This window comes from Bubalus kerabau, chromosome 4 (assembly GCF_029407905.1).
Source record: "Bubalus kerabau isolate K-KA32 ecotype Philippines breed swamp buffalo chromosome 4, PCC_UOA_SB_1v2, whole genome shotgun sequence".
Classification (NCBI taxonomy): domain Eukaryota; kingdom Metazoa; phylum Chordata; class Mammalia; order Artiodactyla; family Bovidae; genus Bubalus; species Bubalus kerabau.
This window is the reverse complement of record NC_073627.1, coordinates 2,754,611-2,777,164: the sequence shown is the minus strand read 5'-3', so window position 1 is coordinate 2,777,164 and position 22,554 is coordinate 2,754,611. Positions and strand designations below refer to the sequence as shown.

The window sequence follows — 22,554 nt, the reverse complement described above, 5'->3', positions numbered from 1 at the left end:
ACTTGGGTGACTTGCCGAGGATATTCAGCCGAGGAAGCTCAGCTCCCAAGCGTGAACCTATGGATTCCAGCACCGGAGTCTGGGCTCTGAGCTCAGTTGCTTTGAGAAGGACACCTGAGCCCTGGACAGGCCTGCCTTCTCCCTTATAACGCGAGCAGAATAACAACTGCCTCTGAGCTTCTCGTAAGGATTAACTGAAAGAATGCTGACCAGCACAGAATCAAGTTAGAATTAGGAATAGTTGCTGCCCACCCAGGGAGGGAGCAGCCCAGAGACCCGAGTCACAGACACACCAGCATCAGGGATGCAGTGAGGCGACCACACGCACGGCCCGAAGAAGAACAGGGCTCTGTCCCAGGCTATTTGTTTGTGTGCGGTCCAGCGAAGGTGGCCGGGTATAAACGGCAAAAATCACCAAGCCAGCCTCACAAAACTGCCAAGGAAAACTCCAAATGCGGAAACCACTTCTTGAGGAGCACCAATTTCAGCCTCAGGATTAATATAATAACAATAACAACATCAACAGTGTATCATTAGCCTCTTCCTGAGCTGACGTGAGACGGCTCGCAGAGGGACCCTGGCTCGACACGATGAAACGCAAGAGTGTCGCCAAGGTTTGTCCCACCAGGCGAGGGTTAGACAGCAGAGAATCTCCCTTTACTTCTGCATAGCTTCCTATTCATTTTTTTATACCAAGCGAGGGTTTATGTTAGTTTTCAGAAATTTACTAAAAAGACGGACTATTAACATAAATTAGAAGAAGGGAAAGACTGCTGCTGCTGCTGCTAAGTTGTTTCAGTCGTGTCCGACTCTGTGAGACCCCATAGACGGCAGCCCACCAGGCTCCCCCGTCCCTGGGATTCTCCTGGAAAGAACACTGGAGTGGGTTGCCATTGACTAGCAGATGTTAAAGGGAAGAAGAATATAAGATAGCTGGAAGGCTGAAATGAGAATACATCCCAAAGGAAATAATAAAGATAAGAGCAGAAATCAACAAAATTGAAAGCAGGAAAATAAAACAATGTTGGCTCTTTTAAAATCAATAAAATGGATAAATCGCTAGCAAGATTAACACAGATAAAAAGAGAGAAGACATGAATTACCAGTATCAGAAAAAAAAAGATGTCACAATATATCTGTCATTAAAAGAATAACAAGGAAATGCCATGAGCAGCTTTACTTTCATAAATTCAACAACTTAGACAAAATAGGCCAATTGCTTGAAAACCACAAACTACCAAAACTTAGCCACAATGAGATAGATCATCTGAATTATCCAATAACTATTAAACCAATTGAATGTGTCATTAAAAAGCTCTGGAAGAAGAAATATGCAAGCTCATTTTGTCTCATGGGAGAAGTTTTAGCAAACTTTTTTTTTAATTGCATATATGAAACCATTATTTTGTAACCCTAAAACTAATATAATATTATATGTAAATTATAGTTCAACATTGTTTTTTAAAGAATTACCACCTGTCTTATACAATGTCTACCAGAAAACAGAAGGCGGTGTTCTAATCAACATATTTTATAAGGTCAGTATTATCTTAAATACCAAAACCAGAACATAATAGCACACACACATATATACACACAAACAAACCCACTATAGATCAACATCTCTTATCAACTTCAGGCACAAAAATCTTCAACATTTGCAGAAATTAAATCCAGCAGTGTATAAAAATATAGTATACCAAAACCAAGTGGGATTATTTGAGGTATGCAAAGCGAGCTCAATATTTTAAAAATCAACCAATGTTGGGACTTCCTTGGTGGTCCAGTGGTTAGGAATCCGCCTTGCAATGCAGGGGATGTGGGTTCGATCCCTGGTAGGAGAACTAAGACCCCACTTGCCATGAAGCAACTAATCCCGAGGGCCACAGCTACAGAGCCTGTGTGCCACACGGAGTCTGCACACTACCAGGAAGGCCCCACACAAGGCCATGAAGAGCCAAGTGCCCCCGCTAACGCTCCATGATGCCGAATAAATATGCAAATACTTTTAAACAATCAATCAAAGTAATACATATCGACAGCACAAAGAAGAAAACTGCAAGATCACATCAACTGATGCACAAAAATCACTCAGCAAGATTCCACACACATTCACGGTGAAAACTGAATTCTGGTTGAGTACACTTCAACCAGAGAGGAACTTCTTCAACCTCGAAAACCACGTCTCTGAGGGCTTCACATTGTGCTTAATGGTGGAAGATGAAATGCTTTCTCTCTAAGATGGAAAACAAGGCAAGTCAGCCTGCTCGCAGCAATCTTATTTGATGTAGTATTGAACATTCTTGCTACTAAGATAAGGTAAGAAAATAAAGGTTGAAGACAAACAGAAGAGAGAAATAAAATGGTCTTTTTAGAGAAAGTATGCCTGTCTACACAGAAAACTGTAAGAAATCTATCAAAAAAGCTCCTGGAACTAATAACTGAGTTTAGAAACGTCACAGGGTATGCAATCAACTCAAAAATCAATTGCAGGGACCTCCTCGGTGGTCCAGTGGCTAAGACTCCACACTCCCAATGCAGGGGGCCTGGGTTTGATTCTTGGTCAGGGAACTAGATCGCACACGTCTCAACAAACACCCAGCAGAACAAAAAAATAAAAATATTTTAAAAATAAATCGCATTTCTGAATTTCTTAAGTGGAAATCAAAATTTTTAAATGGAATACAATTTGTATTGCTTCAAAAAAAAAAAAAAAGAAACACTTAGGTATAAATCCTAATAAAACTAAATGCAGAGAATCTATATGATGAAAACTATAAAATATTAATGGAAGACATCAAAGGGAATCTAAATACTTGGAGAAATCTACCACATTCATGGATTGGAAGACAGCAAAATAAAGATGCTAATTCTCCTTCAATCGATCTCTTGGTTCAACACAATTCCTACCAAAAATCTCAGTGAGTTTATTTGTAGATATAGACAAGCTTATTCTAAAACTAACAGGAAAAGATGAAAGCCCTAAAATAACCAAAATAGTTTTGAAACAGAAAACAAAGTGAGAGGAATCACTTTTCCCAAAATTAAGGTTTAATCTATAGCTGCAGAAACCATGACAGAGGGACACAGGCAGAGGGGCGGCCAGCCAGCTCAGGCACGCAGGCGAGTCCGGCTCTCTGCGACCCCACGGACCGCAGCACGCCAGACCTCCCTGTCCATCACCAACCAGCTCCCAGAGTCCACCCAAACTCATGTCCACGGAGTCAGTGATGCTGTCCAACCATCTTATCCTCTGTCGTCCCCTTCTCCTCCTGCCCTCAATCTTTCCCAGCATCAGGGTCTTTTCCAAATGAGTCAGTTTTTTGCATCAGGTGGCCAAAGGATTGGAGTTTCAGCTTGAACATCAGTCTTTCCAAAGAACACCCAGGACTGATCTCCTTCAGAATGGGCTGGTTGGATCTCCCTGCAGTCCAAGGGACTCTCAAGAGTCTTCTCCAACACCACAGTTCAAAAGCATCCATTCTTTGGTGCTCAGCTTTCTTTATAGTCCAACTCACATCCATACATGACCACTGGAAAAACCATAGCCTTGTCTAGATGGCAAAGTAATATCTCTGTTTTTTAATATGCTGTCTATTTAATATACTTTCCTTCCAGGGAGCAAGCATCTTTTAATTTCATGGCTGCAGACACCATCTGCAGTGATTTTGGAGCCCAAAAAAATAAAGTCTGACACTGTTTCTACTGTCTCCCCATCTATTTGCCATGAAGTGATGGGACCAGATGCCATGATCTTAGTTTTCTGAATGTTGAGCTTTAAGCTGACTTTTTCACTCTCCTCTTTCACTTTCATCAAGAGGCTCTTTAGTTCTTCTTCGCTTTCTGTCATAAGGGTGGCTGCTGCTGCTGCTGCTGCTAAGTCACTTCAGTCGTGTCCGACTCTGTGTGACCCCATAGACGGCAGCCCACCTGGCTCCCCCGTCCCTGGGACTCTCCAGGCAAGAACACTGGAGTGGGTTGCCATTTCCTTCTCCAATGCATGAAAATTGAAAAGTGAAAGTGAAGTTGCTGAGTCGTGTCCGACTCTTAGCGACCCCATGGACTGCAGCCTACCAGGCTCCTCCATCCATGGGATTTTCCAGGCAAAAGTACTGCAGTGGGGTGCCATGTGTCATCTGCAAATCTGAGGTTACTGATATTTCTCCCGGCAATCTTGATTCCAGCTTGTGTTTCATCCAGCCCCATGTTTCTCATGATGTACTCTGCATATAAGTTAAATACGCAGGGTGACAATATACAGCCTTGATGTACTCCTTTCCCAATTTGGATCCAGTCTGTTGTTCCATGTCCAGTTCTCACTGGAGGAGCAGACCCAGAGATCAATGGAGCAGAACAGAAAACCCAGAAACGGATGCACACAAATATCCCCAATTAATATCTTAAAAATGAGCAAAAACAATTCACTGGAGCAGGGATAGTCTTTTCGGCAATTGGTGTTAGAGCAACTTTAGCCAGTGAAATCCACTGGGAAAAAAATAGAGCCCAACTGAAAACTCCATGCCTTGTACAGAAATTAAACTCAAAATGTATCACAGACTTAAATCTAATATGTAAATCTATAAACTTCTAGAAAAGAATAGAGGAGAAAATCTTTAGGACCCAAGCATAGGGAAAGGGTTCTTAGACTTGTCACCAAAAACGTAACTCATAAGAGGAAAAACTGATAGACTGGGCTTCATCAACAGAGAGAGATGGAAAGAACCATTATGACTGGGAGACACTGTAATTGAGTCACACACCTGACAAATGTTGTTCATCGGGGATATAGGAAGAACCCGCAAAACTCAGCATTAAAAACAAATCTGATTGGATAATAGGCAAATAAGTGCATAGCCATGTCACTGAAGAAGACACGTGGATGGGAAATAAACACCAAAAGTATTCAGTATCGACAGCCGTTAGAGAAATGAAAATTAACACGGCAATGATACATCCCATCTACCAGAATGGTTAAAATGAGAAACAGTTCTGAGGAGAAACTGGGCCATTCGTATGTTCTTGGTAAGAATGTAATTTGGTACTAGCACTCTGGAAAATACTTGGCAATTCTTTCAAAACTAAAAATGGACTCACCATCCGACCCGTAATTGCAGTGCTGGACATACATCCCAGAGAATGAAGACTTATTTTTATGCAAGAACTTACACAGGAATGTTCACTGCACATTTATTTATAACAGCCCCAAACCAGAAACTATTTGTATCTCCTTCAAAGGCTTTCAGAGGCTGAAGGCTTTGACACGCTGGTGTATCCACCCCACGGAATGGCATTCAGCAGTAACAAAGAATAATCTGTGGGTACATGCAGCAACTCGAATAACCTCAAGGGAATGATGCTGAAAGAAAAAGGCCGGTCTCAGAAAGGATATGCATGATTCCATTTGCACAATAATCAGGAAGCAACAAGATGGAGATGGAGAAGAGACGAGAGTAAATTCCTACAGACAAATGAGTCCCATCCGGAGAGCTCGCCCGTCAGTCCCACAGAGTCAGCGGGCTGCCATTCCCTCCTGCAGGGTTTCTTTCCAACCCTGGGACTGAACCCGCATCTCCTGCGTCTCCGGCGTTGGCAGACGGATTCTTTACCACCGTGTCACCTGGGAAGCAGGTTGTAATGCTTTCACTTGTTGCAACGAAGACCCAACTTAGCCAAATTAATGTATTTTTTTTAATTTAAGTTTCCATTGGAATGGCTATTATGCTCCCTCTGCTATAATTTTTTATTGGAATTGCCTTTCCTCCCCTGTAGATGCTTTGATGTGGTCCTGCCCCGAGCTGGGCTTGCCTGGTGGCTCAGCAGGTAACAAATCCGCCTGCAATGTGGGAGACTGGGTTTGATCTCTGGGTTGGGAGGATCCCCTGGAGAAGGGAACGGCTACCCACTCCAGTATTCTGGCCTGGAGGATTCCATGGACTGTATAGTCCACGGGGTCACAAAGAGTCAGACATGACTGAGTGACTTTCACTTGACCTTGCCCCCAGCTAGGCAATACCCTCCCCACAACGTGGAGAGACAAAGAAAGAGTGAGGCTCCGGGAGTGGGTGTCCCACATCACCAGGGCCTGGGATGTCTCGGGGCCTTGGACCCACAGCTTAGCTGGTAAGGTGTGGTCCCGTATCTCACATCTGCCTTCTGTTCATACGGAATAGGATCTAAGTACAGGATGCTAAGTCCTCACCAAGTACCACCTTTCTACCCAACCCAAAGTTCACAGTGATGGCTCCCTCAGGGGTTTACTCGGATAAAATGGAAAAGGAAAAAGTCCCCATCCAGTGACCTTTCTGAATTTATTTAAGACCCCATCTACCAGGGCTTCCCTGGTGGCACAGTGGTAAAGAATCTGCCTGCCGATGCAGGAGACATGGGTTCAATCATCCCTGGGTGGGGAAGATCCCCTGGAGGAGGAAATGACTACCTGCTCCAGTATCCTTGCCTGGGAAATCCCATGCACAGAGGAGCCTGGTGGGTTACAGTCCACGGGGTCACAAAGAGTCAGACACGACTCAGCGACTGAAGAACAACAACAAGCCATCTGCTAAACACGGCTGTAAAATTTTTAGCCAACTCAAGTCAAAGGTACCCATTCCATATAGACTGACCGACTAAGATCGTTTCAGATCTCAGAACAGTAAAAGTCCTTGGCTTCCCCGCTTCAAAGGGCTCTCCTTTCTAACAAACTCCCTCCCCGGTCAAAGCATTACTCATCCTTCTGAAAAAGAACTCCCATTCCCTGGAAACCTGTAAAGTACAAGCATTTGGATTAAGAGGGCACTCTTGCCAACTTACGTGGAACTGGTCTGAGGTTGTTCAAATGCTTCTTTGGGAATTTTAAGGCCAGGGTTTCGCTTCTTGCCTACAGGGAAAGATGGAAGGATAATGTTAAGGTCTACAAAAATCACAGCGTGAGAGCAGGCACAGAGATGGCAACGGAGAAAGGACGGAACTGGGAGCCCGAGTCTCATCCCTGCATTCAGAGCCCCGCACCCACCAGGAGCGCTGTGAGTGACGAGGCACAGTTGCCAGGCGGGGCAGAACTTCGAGTGCAGACGGAGGTTGTGGGTGAGGGCTTCCCAGATCCATGAAAGGCCCCTGAAAGATGACAACTCTCTTTACCCCGGGAGACCTGCCGTCTCTCTCTGCTGGGAGTTCGGCACCCCAGCCTCCTTCCTCCTTTCTCGTGCGACAATGGTGGGTGGTGTCGGTTACAGATGTCTCCCTTTTTTATGTCCATCAGGGCTTCCCTGGTGGCTAGTGGCAAAGAATCCGCGTGCCAATGCAGGAGATGCGGGTTCAGTCCCTGGGTCGGGAAGATGCCCTGGAGGAGGAAATGGCAACCCACTCCAGTACTCATGCCTGGAGAACCCCATGGACAGAGGAGTCTGGTAGGCTACAGTCCAAGAGGTCACGAGTCAGACACAACTGAGCGACTAGCAAACAGCGACGAGAGCTCTCAGCCAAGTGCGGTCCGGCCTCTCTGAGTGCTCTGCACTGTCTAACTGGGTCTGTGATGAGCTGATGGAGCGAACCAGGCAGGGAGAACAAAAGTTACCCTCCCCACTGCTCTGCCCTGCCCACTCTCAGCCACCTGCCATCAGTTACAACACCTGGAGAAGGGGAGAGCAATCATCTTTATTTACTTTTGCCCTGTTCCAAAACGGATTAAGGTAACAGAAGGGTTCACGCACGGAGGCTGTCCCTTCTCTGTGAGCCAGATGGGAACGTAATCGATGTATTCGTTGTCCCTAGGCTGCAACCACAAGAGAGCTTGGCTCCAACATTTCTTGTTGATGAGTTTACAAGAACAGACTGAGAAATGCCAGCTCAAGATGTGATCAAACCAGTCAGTCCTAAAGGAAATCCACCCTGAAGCTTCACTGGAAGGACTGATGCTGAAGCTAAAGCTCCAACACATTGGCAACCTGATGAAGAGAACTGGCTCCCTGGAAAAGACCCTGATGCTGGGAAAGCTTGAGGGCAGGAGAAAGTGGGCAACAGAGGACAAGATGGTTGCACGGCATCACCGACTTGATGCACATGGGTATGAACAAACTCTGGGAGACAGTGAAGGACAGGGAAGCCTGGCACTCGGCAGACCATGGAGTCAAAAAGAGTCGGGCATGACTGAGCGACTGAACAACAACAGGTGATCAGAGCAACTCGTCTTGTAAGGACCCCGGGTTTTCCCCACCTAAGGAGCGCCTGTGTCTCTCGGGCTTGGCAGGAAAGCCCAGAGCAGAGCTGGACGGAACACGCACAGGTTTGCTTTCTCTCTCACCTCTTCTCTGTTTGTCGGGGGCCAACAGAAGCCCTGATTAAGGCCCTGCACAGAGATGCTGAGTCTGCGCAGAAAGTGAAGAAATCGAATCCTGATTTCCTCCTTGCAGGAGAACACCATCTGCAGACTTCAAGGACTGCTCACCATTAGCCTCCACAATGGCCTGGTCAGAATCAGAATCCGGGTCCCCAAGCACCCACGTGGCAGCTTTTCCTCCATTCCCCAGTGGATGAAGTGTAGAGGGGACCAGAGAGAATGAAGAGGGGAAGTATGGGATTCTGGGTCTGTAAAGACCAGCTTACACCTGGTTTCTCCACATGCAAAGAGACCTCCAGGGTCACTTGTTATCCAATCCTTATTATCCTCAGCTATAATATGGTGTATTAATAGTAACATCAATACCTACCTTACCAGCCTGATGTGAGAACCATGGGATAACATGAGGAAGAGCAATGAAATAATAATAATAATTATAATCATGTCAAAAACAATCTGCACAGTCTCATTAAAGAAAGGAAGTCATTGCAGAAACTCTGGACCAGAACTGGCTGTTACAGGGGCCAAAGCAAGTGCTCTGTGACAACCTAGAGGGGCGGGAGGGGGTCCAAGAAGGAGGGGACATGTGTGTGCCTATGGCTGACTCATGGTGCTGTATGGCAGAAACCAGCACTATAAAGCGATTATCCTCTAATAAAGATTTTTAAAAAAGAACCGCCTGTGTTATCTCATAGCCCAATATATCGAGACCTTTCTTTCTGCGCCATCAAAATCCAAAACCCAGATTAACTCTGCCAAAGCGCATAAAGCCAGTAGACAACATGCTCGATGGCAGTCAACACAGAGAAAGCCTCTCTTATTGGAGTATGGCTGCTGTACAATGTTGTGTCGGCTTCTGCTGTTCAGCAAAGTGAATCAGCTATATGTTTACACATATCCTCTCTTTTCTGGACCTTCTTTCCATTTAGGTCACCACAGAGCAGCAAGTCCCTCTGCCACAGAGCAGGTTCTCACTAGCTACCTGTTTTACACATAGAATCAGCAGCCTATATGTCAGTCCCAACCTCCCAATTCACCCACCCCTGCCTACAAATGTCTGTGTCTCTATCTCTTCTTTGCAAATAAGACCATCTCTACCATTTTTTCCTAGATTCCACATATACATGTTAATATACAATATTTGCCGGAGGAAGCCATTCAGAGCCACCTTCATTCTCAATTCTCTCCTCATTTAGATTTCCCTACGTGTGTTTTTAAGAATTCGAACCTCACCATTTACTTTCCTATTCCTGGAGCACCTATGGCCATTTAGTACATGTCACTGAGTTAGTTCCTGACAATACACAGAGCTGTAGTGTACACCAGAAGGATGCTAAGGCTGGATCTGATTGTGAGAATTCAAACAGATAAATGGCTTGATTCCAACAATTCCCATCCGTGGGCCTCAGCTAAATTCACGGCGAAGGCTATTTTTCCCGAGATACTCTAGGGAGGAATGAACAAATGTGACTTGTCTGGATCTCGACATACAGATTCCAATACAGGTGACCGATCCCAACTGATACAGCCCTGTAGCTCTCCCAGATAAAACAGAATGAAACTAAAGTAGATCTTGCCTGTGAAAACGCCTCTCCAGATGGCTTTTGATTCATGAAGCAACATTACTCTCCTCTTCATTCCTAACTCCTACATCTCTCCTCTTCGTTTCTAACTCACCTCTTCCTAGATAGACGTCAAGAAAGATAACTATTTATGGAGAAAAACAGCTTGGAAAACTTTAACATACCAATGAATTATTACATCACAGCAATGAATGATTAGTTAGTTCCTTAACAGCAACTGACTCCAACTAAAACCCACCAAATCATCATACGAAGAAACAGCAAAAGAAAGAGGAAAAAACAAAAACAAAAAAAAACAAAAAAAAACACTTTTGGCACAGAGACTAAAGAAAGAGATGGCTAAAACAACAGTAAAGTCTTCTCAGTATAGGAAAAGAAGACCGCCCCCACCGCCACCCCAGGTTCTTCTCTGACAAAAACTAGAAAAAGCATTCCAAAATGCTTTTGGACAAACAAAACCTGGTTGAATTACACCATCAGAAAACACACTACCTTCGTGTTTTAAAAGTAGATCAAAGAAAAGAAAACTCACAAAGGCACACGCCAACACTCCATAATTCACTTACCTGCCCATCGCTGGAAGAGCAATCCAGTCAGAGAGCAGCAGACGTGACTCTGATGCGGTTTTCAAGGCTGCAAAAAGCAGGAGCCGCAGAAAACCCCACAGCAGGCATTTTCACTCAGCTCCCGAGACCACACTTGAGCGAGAGAGACAGAGCTGCAGAGGCTCCACCCTCCTCCAGCTCCCGTTACCCTAAACCTCTGCAAGTTCATTGTTTCCGAGAAGCTCCGACTTCAGCAAGGGAGGGAGACATGCGTCCGTTTGAACGACCAAGGTGTGACGTTAATCATCAGCCAGACTGGGAGGGATAAACCAACAAAGTGACCCTGGAGAGCCCAGCACTCGGCCACCTTTCTATAAATGCCTCTTTCATTTCTTAGGAGAAAGGGACACATATGCAGTCCGCTTCCAGTGGCGTTTACTTCTAAGCAATGTGCTCCCCTTCGCAAGGCTGCCAACCAACCTGACTCTAACATTTAACATTGTGCTTTTTTGAAGCTTAACCAGAGGGAGCAAAATGAATCATAAAACGAGGTGACCGACTGATAAATGGCCTTTTTGCTTGATATTCAAAAGCAGAAATGAAAGCTAGCTCAGAAAAGAGGCTCCAGGTTTTGTCACATGCTGGTAACCAGCCTTCTCAGAAGACCGGAATTCTGTATGTTTCTGCAGATCTCAACCAGCTGTGTCCTCTGAACTGGTTCAGTCTGCAGAGGGTAAAAAAAAAATCTCCTTGGCCTGATGGAGCAAACATATGTGGCCCCATCTTACATCAGCCAGCGGCCCGCCCACGCCCGTCTTCTCAGAAAATATTGTAGTCCCACTACACACATATATTTGCAAAATGCATCTTAAACCAAAGCTGGGTCCTGATGATCACAGCCCAGAGCAAAATGGCATTGGGAGAGAATTGGGAAAAAAAAAAAAAAAAAAGGAATAAAAAAAATCTTGCCAATACTTAGAAAACATTCACCGAGCCACAGACATACTCACCAGCTCTGACCGTACTGCAGGGAACGGTACACAGACCTTGCTCAGCACCGGCTCGGTGAAGCTGAGCACGAAGGGCTCCCCTCATGAGCCTTATGACACAAAACAGAAGGTCCTGCTGCAGGGCCAACCCCAGCAGCAAGAGGATGGCGTGGGGTCAACAGAAGGGACACCGTGGGCCAGCTTGGCCAGGGTGAGGGGGCTTGGTGGGGTGTGATTGCGGGGGTTTACCATCATTGACCCAGCCTCACAAAAGGGTGGCTTTGCTCCCTGCGCCAAATGTATTTTAAAAATCTGTTCCCCAACGTGAATGGGATTTCCAGCCACGGAACTGGCAACCTGAAGGCCTTGGCTGCCCTCACCTTCATACTTGTATATGAGGCTTGAGTTCCAAGGGCGGCTGGCGCTGAAATCAGCGGAGAAGTGTCACTGAATGTCATTAAATCGCAATGATCGGATGCAAAGCCACTCACAGAGCAGAGCAGAGAGAAGGGAGCGCAGGGAGAAAGCCGGCTCTAGGATGGTGATACAAAGGGGACACAGAAAGCCCCACCCACTCCTGAGGCTCCAACCAGGATGCCAAGTGTCTCCAGAATTACATAAAATGGAGACACGGAGAGCTGCACAGCTCACTGTAAACACGCAGCCGTTTTTCTTTCAAGCAGGCAGCTGACGGTCCTGAAACCCCGTCTTCACCTGCCCTTGTGCTCACGATGCCCCAGCCCTCTTACCGACTGAACACAATCTGCTAAAATCAACGCCCTCATCACACGCCCCTCGCCCAGATCTGCCCAGACCCCGGCTGCGCCTTAGGAAGCACCGCCCACACTGCCGGCTCCCACGTGCTGGCCTCGAACACAACAACAACTCAATGCAACTGTCAGAATGTCTACTGTTTTCATTTAAAATGCCCACTCTGTCCACTACCGTCTTCGTTTATTATGCTCCTCACACCTTTGCTGACAATCTTGAATCATTTACTTCTGCATTGATGGATTCATTTCTGAATCTGTGCATTATTAATTTTCTTATCCACCCCACCATAAATGTCCCATTATGACGGCAATTTTGTGCAGTGCTTCCACAGCATCTGTATTTGTGAACAGAATATTCATTGTTCTTTTCTCAACTGTTTTGAACTTTAGTACTGAGGCCTTCAATTTTTTTCTTTGAAAAAGTACACACTAAAAATACTGAGCCACTACGAAGTACATCTGAAGCTAATATAATATTATATATCAACTATAATTATTTTTCATACAGCAAATTCCTGTTGGCGATCTATTTTACATATGGTAATGTAAGTTTCCATGTTATTCTTTCCATACATCTCACCCTCTCTTCCCCTCTCCCCATGTCCATAAGTCTATTGCCTGTGTCTGTTTCTCCATTGCCACCCTGTAAATAAATTCTTCTTAAAAAATAATTTTTTAAGCTTTTTATTTTATATGGAAGTATAGCTAATTAGCCACCGGACTTCCCTGGTGGCTCAGATGGTAAAGCGTCTGTCTACAATGCGGGAGACCCAGGTTCGATCCCTGGGTTGGGAAGATCCCCTGGAGAAGGAAATGGCAATCCACTCCAGTACTATTGCCTGGAAAATCCCATGGACAGAGGAGCCTGGTAGGCTACAGTCCATGGGATCGCAAAGAGTAGGACACAATTGAGTGACCTCACCTCCACTTTCATAGCCAATTAACAATGTTGTGAGTCTCAGGTGGAGGTTGAAGGGGCTCAGTCATACAGATAGACGTGTAAATAGCACAGAATGGAGTAGAAATAATACAACCTTGAGCATAAGTGAGACTTCATTTTAAATCCGAGCTGGCCCTCTTAACACTGGGACCTTCAGGATGTTTCTCTTTTGTTCTAAATATTTGTTACTTTTATTTACTAAATTCGCTGCACGGGGTCTTAGTTGGGGAACATGGGATCTTCGATCTTTGTTGCACCAAGCGAACTCTTAGCAGGCGGCATGTGGATTTTAGTTCCCAGACCAGGGATCGAACCCAGGCCCCCTGCATTGGGAGCTCGGAGTCTTTGCCACTGGACCACCAAGGACATCTCCCTGAGGATGCTTCTGAAACTCAATTTCCACACCTATGAACTGGAGATGCCAACTCTGATGGCCAAGAGATTCAGCTGGTACAACTGATGTGAAGTCCAGCACACAACAGGTGTCCACTAGACAGAAGTGTCTTGTCTCCCTTTCATATCTGTGCTTATATTTCAAAATAAGAACGAGCCAGAATGTCCCCTCTATGGGCAGCTTGTCTTGTCTTTCTTTCACTGATTGACTGAATCTACCTGCTCACCCATCTCTTCCACTCGAACGTGAGCTCTTCAGAGGCAGACCCCATTCCTTGCCCTGAACACAGTAAGCAATAGACCCAAGAAATGAGGCAGAGACCACAGCATCTTGGCTCAAAAATAAGCTGCTTAAACTCTGCAGAAGCAAAACTATGGGTTCTGGTCATCTCCTGGATAAAAGGTGGAGAAGATCAGGAGTTAAGGTGTAGTTGTAATACTTGGAGCAACCTGGCTTTTCCCCATCTAGATAAAATTAAGTAAAAGAGAAAAGTCAGACCAGTTGGGGTGGGAGGTGGAAGAAGGCAGAGGAGCTTCACATCAGATGTGCTAAGGAGAAATTAAAAGACGTCTGCTGCTTGGGAGGGCGGCCATGACAAACCTAGACAGCATATTAAAAAGCAGAGACATCACTGTGCCAACAAAGGTCCATATAACCAAAGCTATGTGTTTTTCCAGTGGTTGTATATGGATGTGAGAGTTGGACCACAAAGAAGGCTGAGCTCTGAAGAATAACATGATGCTTTTGAATTGTGGTATTGGAGAAGACTTTTGAGAGAAACTTCAATAGCAAGGAGATCAAACCAGTCCATCCTAAAGGAAACTCTGAATATTTATTGGAAGGACTGATACTGAAGCTGAACCTCCAACACTTTGACCACCTGATGCAAAGAGAGGACTCGTTGGAAAAGACCCTGATGCTGGGAAAGATTGAGGGCAGGAGGAGAAGTGGGTGACAGAGGATGAGAAGGTTGGATGGCATCACCGACTCAATGGTCATGGTTTGAGCAACTCTGAGAGATAGTGGAGGACAGGGAAGCCTGGCAGGCTGCAGTCCATGGGGTCAAAAGAGTCGGACACGACTGAGCGACTGAACAGCAACCACAACAGAGGGTACTCTGAAGGGCACGTGGCAGACTTCAAACAGGTACCCGGAGCTTCAGAGTGGATGGGTAGGGGCTGGGAGGGGAGTGAAGCCCTGGGAGTGCCAAAGGGAGAAGCAGAAAAGTCGACTGAGACCAGCGAGGAAACAAGAAGGGAACAGGCATGGAAGGCAGCCAAGGCGAGAGCAGTTCGAGAGAAGGAGGACTGAAGAACCAGCCGAGGACACCAAGAACCTCTGGCCGCGTCCCAGGAGGAAAATCAGCGTGAACAGAGCAGCGCCATCTGCTCGTTCAGAAAAGGTCCTCGTTCAAAGCGTGAAGGACTCAGAAGAGCTTCCTTACAGCTCCAGTCTCATGACTGAAGCTTTTTTTTGCAGACCTGGTGGAGCTGAGGCATGTGCTTTGTCACGCTAACCATTTGCAGCTGACTCTGTGCTCTTGAAAGGACCTAAAGGGACATGGCAGCCAAGCGCCACCCCTCTTGTGGTCTGGGGCCCCGGGAAGGCAGGCGTGGGGGCGAGGGGTTCGGCGGGGAACCCCCACAGCTGTGCCCATCTCCTTCCTCATTCACAGGCTGCTTCATTCATGAGGCTCAGCAAAGGAAGTGCAGTTACAGGGTGTGAAAAATACCACTTCACAATAAAAACAAGACAGCGGCTTCCAAAGACACGCAGCGACGCGTCTCGTCTTTTCAAAACGCATACTCCATCCCGGCTGGGTTTAAACATCTCGCGTATATTTTAGAGAGAAATACTGAAATGTCTCCAAGTGAAATAATACGACTCTAAGACAAACTTCCTAGGTGGTGCTAGTGGTAAAGATTTCACCTGCCAAAGCAGGAGACTCGGGAGACGCGGGTCCCCTGGAGGAGGGCATGGCAACCCACTCAGTATTCTTGCCCAGAGAATTCGATGGACAGAGGAGCCTGGCAGGCAACAGTCCATGGGGTCACAAAGAGTCAGACACAGCTTAGCGACTGAGCACGCAAGATAAGCTTCAAAATAGTATGTGAGTGGGGTGAGGTTTCCTATAGATCAAATAGCTGGTAATTGTCAAAGCTGAGTGATGAACATATGGTGGTTCATTGTCTGTCTATCTTTGACTATGATCGAAACTTTCCAAAATAGAAAGATTTTTCTTGAATAGCTACTGAATCACAGAAAATTATCTTTTAATAGTCGAAAAAGAGGAACAGAAAGAAGAGGCAAAGAGTGGATTCTTTATCCCAGAGCCTCTGGAGGGAGCCTGACACCTCTTTTCCGTGGGGTCACTAAAGAGTCAGACACGACTAAATAACAAGAACAGACTTGCTGGACTCAGGGTTGCGACAAACCTTCAATTCGTAAAACTTGCAGTATCTGCAAAGCGCAGTAAAGCGAAGCCCAGTAAACACGGTTTGCCTGTATTAGAAACGGATGCTGAATTTCACTAATGCCTTTTCAGTATTTATTGAAATAATCTAGTGTCCTTCCTGCTGTACCCAAGCCGCCATGCTCTCTAACAAATGCATGTCTTGCTTCTTCCCTTTCTGCTTTCTTTCTTTCGCCACCTCATTTTCACTCTATTTCCTTCTCAACTGCTCCTGCCGCGGGCCTTCCTGAGGAACCTGTGTGTCTGCATCGCGTGCGGCAGTAGAAACTTGGAGCCTGCTAATCCCGGGATTCAGGCAACATCGACAAGGTCTTAACTTGACAATGCAAGGGGGCAAAACAAAGTTAAGGAATTCAATGCCAACAGGAAGAAACAGGTAGTCCTAGGTGGTCCTTGGGGGAGCGGGGTCGTGCCCTTCTCTGGAACAAAGGAGATGATGCTGACTTCCTTTCGTTTCTTTCTAACTCGATGCCAAGGAAGAAATACACCCTTTCCCCAGGCCTGTGGCACATTCTGAAATTCTTCATGTCCCGTGCCAGCAAGAAACAAGAAGGTAAAGAAGCCAAGGCCAAAACAATCTCAGAAAATACAGCAAGATTCCGCAGCTTGACACTCCAGCCCTCCAGCCTGAACAAACTCAGGAAGATCCTCTGGCCCACGGCTGCTTCTGCAATATCTCTCACCTTCCTCTCCAGGGAGGCTGGACATTTTTGAGTTATGTTTTACAAACCACAGCCTGGCAAGACACCTTCTGTTCTGCAGCACCCTTTGCGGGCTTAGTGCATCTCCCATTGGTGATATTTTTCTGATTAGAGGTTCAGGATGGTTGATTAAAAAATAAAGAATATGACAAAGCTTCAAGAAAACCACAAAATTTAAATGTGAGGTTTTCTGAAAAGAGAAAGCAAACAACTTGTTTTTATGCACATCTACTCAGGTTTCATTGCTGTTTCAGATCCTCCTGGAACCCTTGAGGGAAAATTCCACAGTTCTACAGAAGGATTCAGGCGCTCATCTCACCTCTATTAACAAATATTGCTTCGGGCGGGGCCAAAACTCAGGGTGTCAAAGAAGTGGAGTGCTCTAGTCTTCCTAACACGTCTAGAAATTGTTCCAGGCAGTCACTTGAAACACGTAAATAAATCAGTTCTTCTCTAAGACTAATAACAAAAAAGAAAAAAAAGTACAGCTGACCCCTAAATAAAGGGTTTCCCAGGTGGCGCTAGCAGGAAGAACCCACTTGCCAACGCAGGAGACATAGACGTGGGTTTGATGCCTGGGTCAGGAAGATCCCCTGGAGAAGGAATTGGCAACCCACTCCAGTATTCTTGCCTGGAGAATCCTGCGGACAGTGGAGCCTGGAAGGCCACAGTCCACGGGGTCACAGAGAGTCGGACATGACTTAGCACGCCCGCACACGGACCCCTGAATAACACTGGTTTGAATGTCACTGATCCACCTATAAGCGGATTTTTTTTTCCCCGGTAAGTATAGTGTCTGTATTTTCATTTTATAGTTCTGTAATTGTGGTGGAAAGCTTGTGCTCAGAGTTCACAATACATGGAATCCAAAGAACTAGGGTTTGAGTTTTGATTTTGTCCAAACTGCTTGCACTTCCTGCCCCGGGTTAGTCATTTATCAATTCCTGCATTTATCAGTCCCTTTGTTTTTGAGGCAGAGACAGCAGTCTGCAGATTTCTGACTGTGTGGAGGGGGCGGGTGGGATGGGGGTTGGTGTCGAATCCCTGTGTTGTTCAAGGGCAACATAAATTCTCTGGTGGGCTTCCCTGGTGGTCCCGTGGTTAAGAATCAGCCTGCCAATGCAAGGGATGTGGGTCGAGTCACTAGCCCAGGGAGATCCCACATGCTGCGAAGCCACTCAGCACCTGTACCATCTCTCCTGAGCCCATGAGCCGAGAGCCAGTACTCTGCAACAGAGGTCACTGCAAAGAGAAGCCCGCACACTGCAACTAGAGAGGAGCCCTCGCAGGCCACAACTAGAGAAAGTCCTCGAGCAGCAACGAAGACCAGCACAGTGTTAATTGAATACTTTTTAAAAAGTCCCTGTTGCGCCCATAGAATGAGCCACCTGCCTATCAGTGTGTGTGCACACAGTCGTGTCTGACTCCTTGCAACCCCATGGACTGTGGCCCGCCAGGCTCCTCTGTCCACGGGATTTCCCAGGCAAGGATACTGGAGTGGATGGCCATTTCCTTCTCCAGGGGATCTTCCCGACCCAGGGATGGAACCCACGTCTTCTGGCAGGATTATTTACCACTGAGCCATCAGGGAAGTTATGTGATCAGAAACGGGAGAGAAAGATATAAATTTAAAATTTGCCCCATGATGTGTTATACACAGCTAACTATACAATTTCTCCAAATTGGTTTTAATGGCTGACCAAAAATTAGAGGAGATGATTTATAATGATCCCTGGAAATACTAATTTTATGATTTTCTTGACGTCGCAAGTCTGTATTGGGTTGATTTCAATTGCATATAATAGATGGTGGTTCTCACAGGTTTTTATCATTGGGGAGCAGGGTGAAGACCTGAGAGCAGTGCCCACTAGCATCTATACGTAATTAGCCTGGTTAAATCGGAAAACAACTCAATATGGTGCTGAGAAGAAAGAGGTCTCGAGAGAAGGGACCAAGCCATCATGCTCATCAGCTGCAAGATCTTGAGACGTTATTAATTTAAGCCCCAACTTTAAAATGAGAATACCAATATCTATCAACAGCTTGGTGGGACTGAAGAGCAAACACAGGCAAGACCATTGAATAAATGTGTGTTGAATAAAAAAATACTGAAAGTTGCCAGCTCAGGTACACTGCTATTTGGGACGAGTGCTTTCTTTGTTGTTGTTTTAATTTATTTACTGACGTATAGTTAATTTTGGCTTTCCGGGGTGGGTGGCGTTAGTGTAAAGAACTCATCTACCGATGCTGGAGACATACGAGATGCAGATTCGGTCCCTGGGTTGGGAAGATCCCCTGGAGGAGGGCACAGCATCCCACTCCAGTATTCTTGCCTGGAGAATCCCATGGACAGAGGATCCTGGCGGGCTGCAGTCCATGGGCTTGCAGAGAGTCAGACACAACTGCAGCAACTTAGCACGCATGCCTAGTTGATCTACAATGCTGTCGATCTCTGCTATCCGGCAGAGCGATTCCGTTACACACACCTATATATACATTCTTTTTCATATTCTGTTGCACTGTGGTTTATCACGGGATATTGAATGCAGTTCCCTGTGATATATGGTAAGACCTTGTTCTTTATTCATCCTGCATATAACAGCTTGCATCAGCTAATAAACACCAAATTCCCCGTCCCTCCCGCCGCCGCCGCCGCCGCCCGGCCCCTTGACAACCACAGGTCTGCTCTCTGTCTGTGAGTCTCTTTGTGTTTCACAGATGAGTTCCTTTGTGTCAAAGTTTAGATTCCACACGGAAGTGATAACACACGGTATCTGCTTTTCTCTTTCCGGCTGACTTCACTGAGTATGATCATCTCTAGGTCCACCCATGTGGCAGGCAGGTGCTTTCTTACTAACAGGTAGAACCCGTGAGAATAACATACACCCAACTAACACTTGTTGAGAATGCACAGCATGCAAGGCTGGTTAGTGATCACTACCGCTCCACGGGGTTAGCTCCACGTCCTCCAGTACAACAGCCTTGTCCAGACAGATAAACAGATCAGTCAGCTTTGCCATAGAATACAAGTGTATCTCATCCTTGGACCACTATTACTCTTAGTGCTCAGTCGCTCAGTCATCCCCAACTCTTCACGACCCCAGCATTGGCAGGCAGATTCTTTATGACTGAGCCCCCTGGGAAGCCCTGATTACTCTTCACCCACTGATTTGTAGAAGGATTCTTGCTGAAGTGTTTCAGGACAATACATAAAATCAATGCAAAGAACTCCTGGATTAAATCCCCTGTACACACTTTCTTCTTCTATGTCAAGACTTCTCTATGTCCAGGCTATAAAGCTGTTTATAGGAACTAACGTGAAGCTACCTAGTTCTATTCGGAGAGCCAGATTCCACTGAAAAGCTATATTGCCATGGACTGTGCCTAAGGTATTTTAACCTTTCTGGACTTTAGTTCCCCTGATGCTAAAATGGAAAGCATTCTGTCTGTAAACTAGGTACTTATCTCCTTAAATGGTCCTCTGGTATCTGACAGGAGTATTACACCAATTTTATTGTTGCTGCTGTTTACTCGCTAAGTCGTGCCGGACTCTTTGCAACCACCATGGAGCCTTGCGATGCCAGGCTCCTCTGTCCACGGGATTCTCCAGGCAGGAACGCTGCAGTGGGCTGCCAGGCTCTCTTCCAGGGGATCTTCCCAACCCAGGGATCCAGCCCGCGTCTCCTGCATTGGCAGGTGGGTTCTTTACCGCTGATCCACCGGGAATCATCAGCTTTATAGATAATGTCATAAAGTTTCTACTATGAGAGAGCTTGGCCGTGTGTTTATAAACTAACACCCTTCCCCTAAGGGGATTTCTGTTGAAATTGATAAGCCTATTCCCTGTTCCCATAAATTTCTCTTAGCAGGGGCCGACTCATTGGAAAAGACCCTGATGCTTGAAAGATTGAGGGCAGGAGGAGAAGGGGACGACAGAGGATGGGATGGTTGGATGGCATCACCCACTCAATAGACATGAGTTTGAGTAAACTCCGGGAGTTAGGGAAGGACAAGGGGGCAGTCCATGGGGGCGCAGAGAGCTGGACGTGACTGAGCGACTGAACGACAGGAGTATGTCAGTGACTACTTCAGAGGTGTGACTATGGCTCCTGTTTGCGTAACACTGTGTCTTAGGGATACGTGTGTGTGCGTGTGTGCATGTGTGTGCGTGTGTGTGTGTGTGTTGGCTCCTCTCGATGTCACAGAAGGGGGCTCCTACTCCACCAGCAAATTCCTTGATCCCCGAATCCTGACAGGAATCTCCACCTCATGCTTCTTACTTCCTGTCAGGGGATTTACCAGTCTCAGGCTACGGTCACTGAGCCTCTTAAATCAGCCAGAAACCTTAATATTCAAAATAAAATAAATGCTGATTCCTAAGATGTCCTTGTTCACTCTTGCCATTTCTGCTTGACCACGTCCAATTTACCTTGATTCCCACTTAGAATTGTTCTAGGAATGATATGTTCTAGACCTAATTTTAGCACAGGGTTCTTAAGTTTAAAACCTCAGGCTGCTTATCGAAATACGCATTAATAAAATTATGAAAAGACACCGATTTCCAAAAAAAAAGTTACTGTGGGGGTAAAATAAGAACACAGTATATTATGAAACAAACCAGGATCTAAGGAAAGTTTGGGGTTTTTTTGGTACATTTGATACTACTTTCTAAAAAATGATGGGAAATTTGGGCAATAGTCCAGCCAAGAAAAGAAGTCAGTGGGGGACAGAGGCCAGAGAAACGCCCAGCGATGGTGGGTGCGATCCTCGTGGATGCGATGGGATCAACAGCACAGAGGAGAGAGGTTAGACCCGGAGAAAGGCGTGGAGGGTCCCTCTCCAAGACAAGAAGAAAGGACATAAAGAGTGACAACAGAAAGAAAATTCAGTGTGAAGGGAAGTATTGACATATAACAGGGTGTTCTGCCAAGATTTCCCATGGGGTCCAGGAAATATGAGGCCAAGAAGCATTAGAAGCAGCCACAGTCGGTCAGCAGAGGAGCTCTTGTAGTTTCAAACAAAATTTTACCAAGGAGACTTGCAGAACATGAGCTCTTGAGGAAGTAGCTAATATTCTGTGAGAAACATGAGAGAAAATTCCAACAAGCAGCTCAATTATGTACCATTGCAAAGTAGGCAGGTGCAGCCTAAACTCTTTTTCTTTCTTAGAAACTTTTCCATTCCAAAGCTGCTCATCACAAAACCTGGCAACAAAAGTCAAAAGTGGTTCCCAGCTCAAGAACCGCCCGTGAGTCCCCAAGGTCACATGAGAGAACACGATATGTTTTACTCTTCAATGAATTTTAGAAAGTTTGTTACTCAAGAGTTGGAATCCTTCATCTCCAGAGCTGCAAACCTCAAGGTCTACAGTAGATCCGGACATTACTTCTGCTCTTCGATCTTTATTACAGCAGTTTTATTGAGATATAATTCACATAACATAGTTCCTTACTTAAAATGCATAATTCAACGGCTTTTTGCACATTCAGAACTGTACAACCATCACTGCAACCAACTCTACAAGATGTTCATCACCCACAAAAGAAACATCATGCCTCTTAGCAGTCACTCTTCATTTTTCTCCTCCTGGTCGTGTTGTTGTTGATGTTTAGTCACTCAGTCGTGTCCAACTCTTTGCGACCCCACAGACTCTAGCCCGCCAGGCTCCTCCATCCATGCAATTCTCCAGGCGAGAATACTGGAGTGGGTTGATACTTCCTTCTCCAGGGGATCTTCCTGACCCAGGGATCAAACCCACATCTCCTGCATTGGCAGGTGGATTCTTTACCGCTCAGCCATGAGGGGTAACCACTAACCTACATCC

The 22,554-nt window shown here is 45.9% G+C and overlaps 1 protein-coding gene across 4 annotated transcripts in view; it reads right to left on the bottom strand.

Annotated features, from left to right (window-relative positions):
* Window positions 1–22,554, bottom strand: part of MAP2K6 (mitogen-activated protein kinase kinase 6) — a 118,783-nt gene that overhangs the window by 40,141 nt on the left and 56,088 nt on the right. For 3 of the 4 annotated variants that reach the window (XM_055575012.1, XM_055575014.1, XM_055575013.1), the window contains exon 2: window positions 6,808–6,874. In XM_055575012.1, coding sequence (XP_055430987.1) covers window positions 6,808–6,874 — 67 coding nt within the window. Of the gene's footprint in view, window positions 1–6,807; window positions 6,875–7,134; window positions 7,268–22,554 lie in introns of those variants that run through there. The other variant, XM_055575010.1, reaches the window with a different exon arrangement.